Genomic DNA, 12,385 nt, shown 5'->3' with positions numbered 1-12,385 from the left:
GCTGAGATATAACTGAGAGTGAATATAAGGAGTGAATCTGGAATGATAAATCATTATATTTAAGTAACAATGTAAGTGGCATTTTTGACAATGAAAAATGTAAGCAAGGCCAGTAATATTTCAACTTTCCCTCCTTTCTGTTGGTGTTTCACCCTGATTGATTTTTCATGTTTCACCACTCAGACAAGTCTAGGATGATGAGGTGATACATTAGGGTCTCGTATATGTTTAATACATACATACATATATATTAAAAACATACATAAAGATACGTTTACATTTTTTACACACACACTCACTCACTCACACACACACACACACACACACACACACACACACACATATATATATATATATATATATATATATATATATATATATATATATATATATATATATATATATATATATATATATATGATATAATATATATGATATAATATATATATATCATATATATATATATATATATATATATATATGTATATATATATATATATGATATAATATATGTGTGTGTGTGTAATATTTATTTCAAAAGTTCAACCTTATCTGTGGTTGTGTTCACAAATGTAAACATATATGTTTATACATGGGCTGTGCGGGCCCAGCTGTTTCCCCATCTTAGTCATTTATGTGTGTAATAATTGAGGGCTGTTCAGCTGTGGAGATCATATATGAAGGCTCCCTTGGGAATGGAGTCTTTTGGGATATAGTACGAAGAGTCACGGAAACAAAAGCTCTTTATGGTCAATGATTGTTTATTTTGGTACTTTATCACAGAACAAACGGGGAAAATTAAGAAAAAATACTTTGAAGCATCTTGAGAGCAGCACTATCTTTGTGGATCCAAAAGGTCATCTTTATGAGGAGCAGGACATGGCTGAAGACTGCAGCCAGAGTCGGAAGATGAGAGCAGGTTGTGCTTGCTGAGCTCTGCAACAGCCATCTGTGTTAGTTGCATCCTTTGCCTCGCCTGAACTGACCGCCTCACTCTGTCACTGTAATTGGCCTAGTAACCATAACAACGTCTCCTCCCCTGGGGTGGAGGCGCGTGGACCTGCGAGATCTCATCCAGGCAGATTGTGAGGCAGAAAGAGGAACCGACAGGGTGACTACAGTCAGGCAGAGATAAGGTTCACTTTGCATTGCTAATGATGGAGGTTGTGAATGCAAAGAGTCGGTGCTGTCAGAGCGTACTGCAGTCATATGAGCGATGATAAAGAACCCAGATTTCAGCTTAGACGCCAATTTGGTGGTGTTGTGTGGAGGAGCCCATTGAATAGCTACTCACCCCTGAGACCTGAGGGGCTTTTTCCTCCATACTTGGCAGCTGAACAATAGACCCAACCAACAGTTCAGGAGATACAGATGCTTCCTTATGATTGACTCTTAAGAAATGTAGACAAAAGAGAAGTTTAAAACCTTGTTGTTTCTCTCTCTGGTCAATCAAGATACTACATACAATTCTTTATCTCAGCAATGAAAGCAGAAACCAAAACTGCAAGTGAAGTCAAGTCAAGCCTCAGGAAATGTTGGACTCAAATTTTGATTGTGGAACTTACCCTTAACTGGCATAAAAATGACTGTTTCTAGTTGTTCTGTATACTCTATATGATCTATAATGTGTCTTTTTATTCTATATTATTAGGTTGAAGTGTAAGAAACCTGTAAAACTTGAGAGAGATGTTTAAACTTGCTGTTGTGTGATTAATGACTACTTCTGCCATGTAATAACAGGAGCTACTCCATCAACAGCCACAACATGAAGCCGTTAGCCTGAAACAGTCTTCTAATGGTGGGCTATCCTGTCTTTGCAGATGTTTCACCTTCATAAAGAAGCTACATTTTTCACAGTAAAGTTCTTGTTAATGGATGATGCATATAAATCATAATCACGTTTGAACACGGACTCGGATCTAACTAAAGACTGACTTCACACAGAATCTGTAATGCGCGCCTCTGACTTCTAGAGTCAGAATAGAATATGAAATGTAGTATTCCCCAGCCACATTTGTTGAAAGCACTAACTAGTGCTTAATCATTACAGGCCTCTCGAAGCAGAGAGAATTTGTGTAGCAGCTTTGTATTGCTGAGCTCCTGTAGCCAATTATGCTATTTTGACGCTGATGTCCAGTTATTTTTGCTGGTTGAGGATGAGTCCTTAAATGAGGCGTGTAAAGAGCCTCATGAGTCTGATTAGTGTAACGCTTGTAGGGGCCTATGTGTGCGCATGCATGTGTGTGCATTAATCACATGTATTACATGTAGATGTACCCCTTCCCTGTACAACCATCCCCTCTGATGTTCTCTCCGTCCCTGTCTGCAACACAGTAATAGAGCCTTAGTGTGGTGCAGCTTTGTGTTTTTCCTGCCTGCAAGTGTCATGATGAAAATAAAGCTCTACGCCAGTCTACTTCAGGCAGAACACTTTTTTTCAAGTATTTCCTGACTTCCATTGAATTACATTTTCTGATGAGTATTCCTTGCCATTAGCGTCCACTGCATTGAGTGTTTGTGTGATAACACAAAGTGCATGCAGTGTTAGTGGAGCCCCTATGAGACTTGAACACTCACCTCCTCCTCTCTCAGATGAGCGGACAAGCCTCTACTTGGCTGACTGCAGGGCACACTGGTAGGATTGTAAATGGTGTATATGTGTGTTTTTTGTGTGTGTGAAATTGCCCATGCCTGTGTGTGAATAATAGCCCAACGGCTCTGTGCTGTACAGGGAATCAATGTGGCTCTGTGCCAGGAAACAGCCAGCATCTCTACCTCTCTGGTTTGCATTTTGTTTCACCTTCTTATATTTCTCTCATCCTGCTTTTGCACATACAACACCTTGCATGTAACTTTTAAGTTTGATTGTTTCTTTTCATAATCCTCAAGTGTTCCAATACATTTTTTACTCTTTTCAGAAATATTGTTCCCAAGGTAGAAATTGCTGATGTAGTGAAGAGCTGTCAGTACAGCAAGAGAGAGATTAGCACCATACTACAGGAAAGCATCAGAGAGCTAATCATAACCCCCATGGATTGGTTCAGGGATAAAAGCGATGAAAGTGTCTTTTCATTTCAGCCCAGCCCCCTCTGTGGAGCATTTCATGCTGTAAATAATTAGCTACAATGTTACTCGTTACAGAAATGTCAGTGGATTTTAGATCGGCAACAATGTTCTCAATAAACTGAGTTAACCAAACATGTCATACACTGCTATGTGACATGGTTTACACAGCCCGTTGGCACAAAAATAACATGGAGGCTTTTATCTTCCAGACAAATGAAACGTGCAGAGTAGTGGGTCACCATCCCACGTTAAGTCACACATATTTGTTAATGGATGCCACCGGCTCACCGGATGCATTTTAACCTCATTCTCCAAGAGATTTCTATTGAACAGTTAATAGTAGGCGGCTAAATATAGAATAAACAAACACCTCAAAGCAATTTGCCTCTTTAAAGTTGCTGGCTGTCCAGTGGCCTGGGAGTGGAAATAAAGGCAAAAGGACGGGGGTTTTGTCTATTTGTCTTCACAAACTGCCACTCCACGTGAGCTGTGACTCACGAGGAAAAACAACCCATTCACTGTGAGATAGTTTGTGTTGTGCTCCCCTTGCTCCACCTCTCTTCCTCCGCAAACGCCAACAATGAAAAACCTCAACACTGACCAGCCTTCAGCGTTGCTGAATCACTGGTTTGAAATCCAGGGTCAACTCCAGCACCCTTCTGTATATGAGTAACTGAACTGATGTAAGTGACAGCGTTATTGTTGAGCATTCAGGCATTCTGCTCAGTATCGGCCCACACTGGCCCACAAATCTTTCTAATACATAACCGGCATATGTGGTTTTGGCCAATCAGCTATACCTTATTGTCATATTTGAGTGAGTTTGAAGACAAACCAGTTGAAAATATTGTTATTAGTGGTTTTCTAAGACCTCAATTAACAGATTAAATGTTTGGATGTATTTGTCAAATGAACAATGCAGCTTCTGTTCATTCAGTTTGGTAATGAAGCAGCAGTCTGATTGTTTTCTTCGTCTCTTTATGTTGTTAAGTTTTACAAACGCTAATGTGATCATTGTATTTATTCTGCTTTTCAGTAAAATGATCTTTTGAAAACCTATTGGTATTCTCAAACATCCCAAAAAAATACTTCTTTGCCAACAACACTGGGAATAAAAATAGAATTTTATATGCGTACTTCGGCTCTGCAGCACCTCTGAGACCAGCTGTATTGATCTGTTTGCTGTCTGTGCGAGACTCAAAGCCAATCTCCCTGTTTTTTCTTGGCTCGCTGGATTGTTAAAATGTGAACAAGAGGCTCTGTGCTGGGAGAACCAGAATGAACTCACTGGCCTGATATTTTCTTCCTGTACTATGTAAGGTGTTGGACATTAGCAGGGAGCTGTAGTTTTTTAGAAGCTTGTGCTTTGCATTTGCACTCTGTTCCAGAGCAGAGATCATAAAGCAGAGAGGTGTCATTCACCTTTGAGTCCTGATGAGTTTTCACCTTCTAATCAGCAGACATTTGCCTCTGAAGGTTGTGTCCTTGGTCATGATGCAACATGTGTTTTCCTCATCTCATGCACACAAGCAGTCATTGTTAAAGCCAGTGTTTTCATAGCAACGTTTCGTCTGTTGCTGCTTTTGTTTATAGGTTGACCATTGTATAAAATAAGTAACTGCCAGAGAAATTAGTGTTTTGATTTGACCCAAAGCAGCCTAGAATTAAAATTCCAGCTCAGCAGGGTAGCATTTCATAAAAGTTCAGTATTGTGCTCTGTAATGGGGAAAAAGCTTCTAGAATACTGACTTCTATCTGAGAGATTTAAGTCCAAACAATACACTAGTAACCAAAGTCCTGCCTTTGATTAGCTTTACAGGAGATTAATAATCCATGCTCAAATGTCCAATGTAAAAATAGGAGGAAAAAAAGCAGCATATGGCTGGCTAAAGATGAATTATAAATTGAGTAGGCCGCTCACTGTGAGATTATAGGATTGGTCGCGTGCGTCCTTAATATAACCCCCCACCCACCCCAAAAAATGCTAGGGGGGCTAAGATTAAAGTCAATGGGTCAGTGGATCGGTGGGGGCTCTGATTGTTTGAAGGACAGGTCTCAGATTGAATTGATAGTCTCCTCCGAACAAACTCATCATGATAATAATGATGGGATTCCCCTGATTCTGATTGGGTTAATCCCGTCTCTTGTAATGACTTTTTAATCAAATATAACCTTTTGCTGTTGCTGATTGATGGCACGGTTTTGGGTTAGAGGACGGATGGGGGAGGCAGGAAAAGTATTTAAGTCTTATCTAGAGTAACAAACATTAGTTGTTTATTGATGGAAAAGTGGCAAATTGTTTGACAAAAAATTATTTGTTCTCTGAATACACGACTATGAATTTACATTTAGATTAAAATAATCCATAACTAAAACTGTCGCATGACACAGGAAGGAAGAAAAGTGATTAAGTCGAAAGGTGATTTTGCAATGTTTTACTTGAAATAAATCTACCTCATAAGGGTGGTTTAATCTGAATATTATAATATATAATTGATTTTCATTTGATGGGCAAAGTTAACATGAAGTTAAAGTTGCATTGTTTAGGATTGGTTTGCATTTGATCTAATTGGTTGGGAATGTTAGATATAGCCATTTCTAAAGTGAAAAAGCGAAATATATTAATATTAAACAAAAAATAAACAGTTCAAAATTACCCCAAATTTTTATGTGTTAGATTGTTGTTTACCAGCAGACATTCATCACATAAACAGGTAAATTGATTATAATCTGCTGGCAGATGGTGGCAGCTCTAACAGAGATGCTTATAGATAAAAGCATATGTGCCGTACTGTCATATTTAATCTGTCCTTCCTTACTAACGCCCTGTTTGCACCATAAACGTCACTGGAATGTAAGAGATATTCTAGTTTTATATGTCCACGTATTCCTCCAAGTTTTACAAGTAGGTCATTTTGATACAAATACAGCAGCATTTTTTTTTGTCTCTCTTCGAAGGAATTACTGGGATTAAAACAACATTCAGTCAAAGAGAGACAATCCAGCAGCAGCCAGTCACGTGCGGCATAATGGGGTAGCTGGTCAGAGAGAAGGATGAGTGCATTGCAGCAGCAAACAAGGTCAAATTCAGTCCCTCAGGTGATTTCAGATTACGGCCTGCACTCAGTCTATGAGGCAAGATGAGAATCAGAATTTCCATTTGATCACCGGTGGTTACAGGATTGGAATTGAAATCTGTAATCAGGAGGGTGATTATATCAGGAAGGGGAAAGATTGCCTAACCTAGATTCTGCTGCAACCAATGTTTGACGCTGATGTCCAGTTATTTCTTCTTCTTTCTTTTTTTTTCTTTTTACAACTTGCAGGCAAGTAACACATTAAAGTAGGAATTAAGGCCGCATTAATGATAATGAAACAGTCTTTCAAAATTCATGCCCTTTTAATCTAGAATCCATAAACCAGTGTAGAAGCCCGATCTGGTTATTTAATCTTGACCAAGTTCATCCCCTCTTCATTTCATGTCGTGGTCTTCCCTTGCTTTAACATGCTCTTAGGTATTAAGAGTATTGGAAAACAGGTCTCTCACGATTACTCAGACACTAGTCCATTTGCTCTACTTTTTCTGTTTGCTTTTTCCATCTGTGGAGTCACTGCAGAGCACGTGCATAGGAGGCCAACATCCTACAGCTCAACGAGGGAGGGATGGGGGATGGGGGAAGACACTATGATGCAGCCCAGATGGAGCCTAACTGATAATCTCCGCAGAGCGACGGCCGTGTTTTGGGAGGTTTTGATCCCTAGTCCTCAGCTAAACCTTAGACGAAGGGATCAGTGTCACATTAAAATGGCTGAATTACAAGAAAATGATTGTCAGCTGTAATTCCTATAGTTAAAACCTAAAATTTCCTCCAGTGATTACACTCCCTACACAAGTCTCCTGTTTGCTCTGAAAGTTTTACACAACAATCAGTGAACAATATAAGCGCTAACCAGCATGCTTTTTCTTTTTTCACTGTATCTTCAGGCCTTTGGACAAGCTTATTCCAACCACAGGAAGGTTGCAGCGGACGGGGAGAGTCGTGAAGAGTCTCTAATCCAGGAGTCGGCCTGTAAAGAAGCATACTATGAGCAGAGGGTCCTGGAACTGCAGACCGAGCTCCGGCAGGCGCGTAACATCCTCACCAACACCCAGTCTGAGAATGAACGCCTTAATGCCATATCCCAAGAGATGAAAGAGGTAAGAAAAGCAAATACAGTATTAAAGTCACTATACTTTTTTTGTTTAAATCTCCTTACATTTGTAATATTTAGCTAACTTGAGCTCTAAAAGCTGTGATTCTAAGTGCTGCTGCCAGAAGGCCAGATTGTCACCTACAGCATTATTATTGCTCACAAGGATACTCTGTGTTGCATTTATTAGTTGCTTGCGTCAATACCTTGAAAATGAACTCACTTGTGAGTTGAAACATAAGGTTAAGTGTGTGTTCATTTCTGCTTGCAGCTATTGAGAACAAATGTTTGTATTGATGTTATCGTAATGCTTCTTATCTGAATCTGCAGAAAATAAGCAGATATTCATTACTCATCAGTCTGAAGGAAACCAGTACTTTTTTTTTTTTTTTACTTCTTATTCGTTCCATTTGGCAAATGAATTATCGAAGAATGGTCAACAACCCCCAGACCAACATGTACACGTGGAGCTCAAAATGCCTACTGCACCTGCAGGATGTATCTAATATTTATGATCTTTATTATTCAAGGTGTGGTTGCAAACCTATTTGTTTTTACCATGTTAAGACTAGATGAACTTCACTGTAGCAGCTGAAAAACGCCTTGCCTTTAAGCACAATGTGGTGATCTCCACTCCTGTTGGGTGGAACTGTAGTTTCAGGAAATGCAATAATATGCAAGTTTTCCCTCTATGTAAGATCGAAGATCCTACATTAATAAATAATCACCACATTAAAGTGCAAACTTGTACAACTAATACTCAATGCCTTGCCTAAATTGTGGCATTAGAGATACGCTTCATTATATTTTTAAAAAACCCCAAAAAACTCCACCTCAGACAAACCTGTTACTGTTTGGGTGAGACACGACCAAACCATTTCAGTAAGTCTGAACACACATGTCTAAACATACTTCAGGCCGTCATTGTTGGTGCCCCACTTAGGACAATGTCTGACCCCTTCATGGCTGCTATTTACATATATTCACAGCTAACCGATCTCATTAGAAGAGACAGCGTGGCTTGTGTCTTTGCCAGTGGTTATGTACTGTACGTGCAGTGGTGTGTGATGCCACTTGTAGCCAGGACGTTGCTTTAACTAGAGAGCAGTACATGTTGAAATGAAACTGATGTTTTGGGGTTTTGTGAAAACATGTTTGACACAAATACAGAAAGACATGAAGCGATTAAAAAGGGATGAGCAGAGCCTGTCAAGAAAGAGAGCCTCTCACCTTTAGAGAGGTTTCTTTGATGCTGTGGTTGATGTTTCGTTGACAGTAGAGTCAAAGCTGGAGTAGTAGAGATGGGGTTTGGAGTACTTGGAGGAGTTGGAAGAGCTTGCCTTTATGAAAATAGAAGGTGCAGACAAATAAAGTTACTTTTTTATGTGTATGTTGGCTCTAACAATAACACCTTTCTGAATTTGTAAAAATAACCTTATTTTTAGACATGTGTGTACATGTCTCCTTCCAAAAGCTGTACAAGGATCATGGTTGAGCTCACATTATGCTTCTGAATGCACAATCTGCAGGATGGTATTAGGCGCATCCCTTTTTATTAGGGTTTTGCATAATTCTCAGCCTGTGAGATTATTAAGCCCATATTCCCATGGTTGTGCACAGTGGCCGGAGTGTTTTGCAGGTTTGGTTTAAAACCAGAGGGAGGAATTTAAAAAGAAAAAAAAAAAAACTCACTGGAGTATTAATTGCCGTTTTCTGTGAGTCACTGTCGAAACAGATGTCAGCAGTGCTTCTTACTCAGATTAGAATAAGACTTAAAATGGCACGTCCCTCACAACGAATTAAGTTTGGGAAAAGCTCCAGATTCCACCATAATTAGGTCAGCAACTGCTCATCTGTGTTGGTATAAGTCGAGTTTTATAAAAGCCAGATGTGCCTTTGCAGACGTGATTTTGGAAGTGAGCATGTGTTCCACAGTAGTAAATTCACCAGCAGCTGCCAGCCATTTGTCAAGTATCAACTTGAACATGATTAAATTCTACAAACACATTTAGTTTACCACCTGAGGTTATACAATTCAGATTTGTTTTTAAGGATTTATAAGTAAAAAGGATTTTTTTTTTTTACTGTAAACTCTCATCTACAGCTTTACCAGTCGGTTCACTGGTGGTCTACATGTTGGCACTGCTGCCAGGACCCTTCCATTTCTGAAGAGACTGCTCTAATTGGTCTGATAAAAGGGTCCAGGGTGTAAATTGCCTCCATGTTTTGGAGATAATGACACCCCTCCAATGGCACTTTGGTGGGTGCTGGGAGTGTGTGTGGCAGTCAAATGGAGAAAGCCCGGGCACTGAGGCTGGCATTGTGACCCAACCGACAGGCCTGAAAGAAGTCTTTGTCTCCAGGATTTTAAATTAGCCCACAAGCTCAGAGTGGGAGAGCAGGCGGAGTATCAGGCCAAAGAGATTGGTACAAAAAAAGAGAAAGAGGCCTAAAATCCGTTGGAGAAAGAGAAAGGCTTAATGAGAGTACATGTATCTAAGATGGTTGATGGTTTTGGTTTTCTTAGATACCATGGCTAATCAGATAGAGTCAGGCAAGTAACTGAATGACTCACTTTTATCATGGGATTCAAGTGACAATGTGACTGCAACTGTAGCCTTTTGTGTTTGTTTGAAAAGGAGTGTGTTTTTTTACCCACGCGTCCTGACAAATTTACCCCAGAAGCTCAAGATGTATTTTAGCTAGGAGCTTTCATGGAACCAGCTCATTCGAACGAAGCATACAAATCATAATTTGACGGTGTTATAAAAGCAATCCCTGCCATCATTTCAAACAAAATGGATTTTGGTGCATTGCAGACCAGCTCATTCAAAGCCATTTCAGCCACAACATCTCAGTTTGTTACATGTTACACAGTTAAACCTCACAGGCACACACTCTCTCCTTCCAAAGACACAAATGTTAGCCCAAAGCACACAGTTAAGACATGTTTCACTGCTACAGCGTGGTCTATAGGATTATACTCTCACAAAGAGTCAGTAACATTGTAAGGAGGTGCTCTCTAACAGCCGTGACTTCATTAAATTCAATCTCATGTCTTGAGAGGAATGTGCTGACAATGATGTCTCGCATTATCCTCAGAATGAGGCGCCCCACGAGCCGCCTCAAAGGAAATTATCGAGCAAAGCCTTCGATAAAAATCCTCAACATGTTATCAGTGTATTTCAGGCCATCTTCACTCTCTGTTGACACTTCTGTGTCACTGCATGAATTATTTTCTGTTTGTGTCACCTAGGATGTTTTTGGACTGTGTCTCTATTCACACACAGCTGTTACCATGAAATAATACACTTCTTTTCATTTTTCACACATTAATTACACAGGGTGTTTTTTTTATTTATTTATTTTTTATTATTATTTCATTTTTCTTTTCACTTACCATCATGTGAGAGTTATTCAGTTGTTAAATGCGGCTGTTATTTTCCCACCTCATTGAAACGGTACATAAAGCTCTCAGACATAAAGCCACTTATTTAATTTAAGGGCTGTGTTGACTGTCTGGATTAGACACCTGACCAAAGTGGGAACGGCCATCTGCGTGGATGGAATAAACCTACAAGGGAGTAAGAGGGTATGTGTTGAAGCTTATAATAAAGAGAATTGTTTTTTCTTATGTAAAAGGCCACAGTACAATGCTTCGGGTTTTCAGTGGTGGAGCAGATAGTGCTGAAACTTCACCTTGATTCTTGAAAGGTCAGAGTTGAGTAGCATAGAGATCCAAGGAGGTTTGCTCTTTGTTCCCTCCTATTATCATCCATGATGCTAATGTAATAGGACCCCGGGTCCCAGAGGGCTCTGGGGTGTTGATGTCGACTGCCTTATTATTTCCTTTGACATTAATGCCAAGACAGATCACCTCCTTTTCTATGCCGTTTGGGAAGATGAGGTAGAAAGGGATGACAAATACTGCTTCTTAAAAGAAGAAGTTTAAGGAAAATGCTCAAAATATGAGATGGAGGAGTGTGAATAAAACTATTCTGCAGATGGATGTCTTCAGACATATTTACTGCTGCTGTCAAAAGTGATTCACAGCCTACTCAAAGCTCTCCAGGTAATATCTGGGTCACCTCGTCTTGGTCCCATCTCAGATGGCTGCCTCATCCCCCAAGTGTGTGGGAGATTGATTGTCACTAACATGGAGCACCTCCAGAATGCATCCAAGAGGCTTCCATTGATCCCTTATCATGCCAGTAATGGGTTGTTTTTCAATGAAGCCTCTAGTTCGATTGATTAAAGTAGTTTTTGCATGCCAGATCAATGAATACTAATAAATCAACAATAACAACACATACACACAGGCCCAGACACACATTCTCCCTAATGGGTGTTAACAGGTTTTTCACTCTCATCCAAATGACCTAAAAATCTCTGTTTCACTGTTAAGTGCAGGAAGCCACGCTGTCCCCCTGTGGGCTTGTCACATACAGGGCAAAGTAATGCCAGCTACTCACTCACAAGGTTCCCCTCACTTTCCAGTTTTTAACTCTTTCATTGACCTTCAATGTGTTTTTGCTCTTTAATGGATTCTTGTTTGGCTGAATAGAGTGACAGCTGCCTGCGGCAGAGGAGGATAAAAGCAGATATGCCTTCACCCACTTTCTTTGCTTTGACAGTGGCACGATGCCCCCGGGCTTCATTATTTCTTTTCTTTGTTTGAAGCTGCAGTTCATCAGGTATTCAGTCCCAGTCTCCCATGATTACCTTCATGGGTGTGACTTGGTAGTTAGATTTGACATGGGCTGACTTGATTTCGACTTGCTTTAGAGTAGGACATTTTATCTTCTCATCAATAAAGTTATGTGCTGTGGTTTATTATCACCACCAATCTCTCAACATAAGGGAACTGGTTGCTCTGTACACGTCTGTTTATCAGATCAAACCAACTTAAAGCTCAGGATATGGAAGTAATCCAAGTGGAACTGATGCATAGTGTGTAAAAGCAGACGGATGTTGGGAAAATTCTGAACACAGTCGGGGGTGGAAAATAAGAGCAGCACTGGTAGTAAAATGACAAAATGGAGGTCGACTGTATTAGAAAGAGCAGTTGAAAATGGGGTTAAAAATAAATAAATAAAATTGCTGAGCTTGTGTGCACTCTGCCATGCCA

At 39.9% G+C, this 12,385-nt stretch overlaps 1 protein-coding gene across 4 annotated transcripts in view; it reads left to right on the top strand.

Moving 5' to 3' along the window:
* The window catches only part of LOC306755024 (protein bicaudal D homolog 2-like), a 38,589-nt gene that overhangs the window by 8,534 nt on the left and 17,670 nt on the right, over positions 1-12,385 (top strand). For all 4 annotated transcript variants that reach the window (XM_079239241.1, XM_079239240.1, XM_079239239.1 and 1 more), the window contains exon 2: positions 7,052-7,264. In XM_079239241.1, the coding sequence (XP_079095367.1) occupies positions 7,052-7,264 (213 nt within the window). The remainder of the gene's footprint in view (positions 1-7,051; positions 7,265-12,385) is intronic.

The sequence above is a fragment of the Telmatherina bonti genome (genome assembly GCF_933228915.1).
Source record: "Telmatherina bonti genome assembly, chromosome: 4".
Lineage (NCBI taxonomy): Eukaryota > Metazoa > Chordata > Actinopteri > Atheriniformes > Telmatherinidae > Telmatherina > Telmatherina bonti.
The sequence above is the reverse complement of the archived record's forward strand: the minus strand, read 5'-3'. Positions and strand labels throughout refer to the sequence as shown.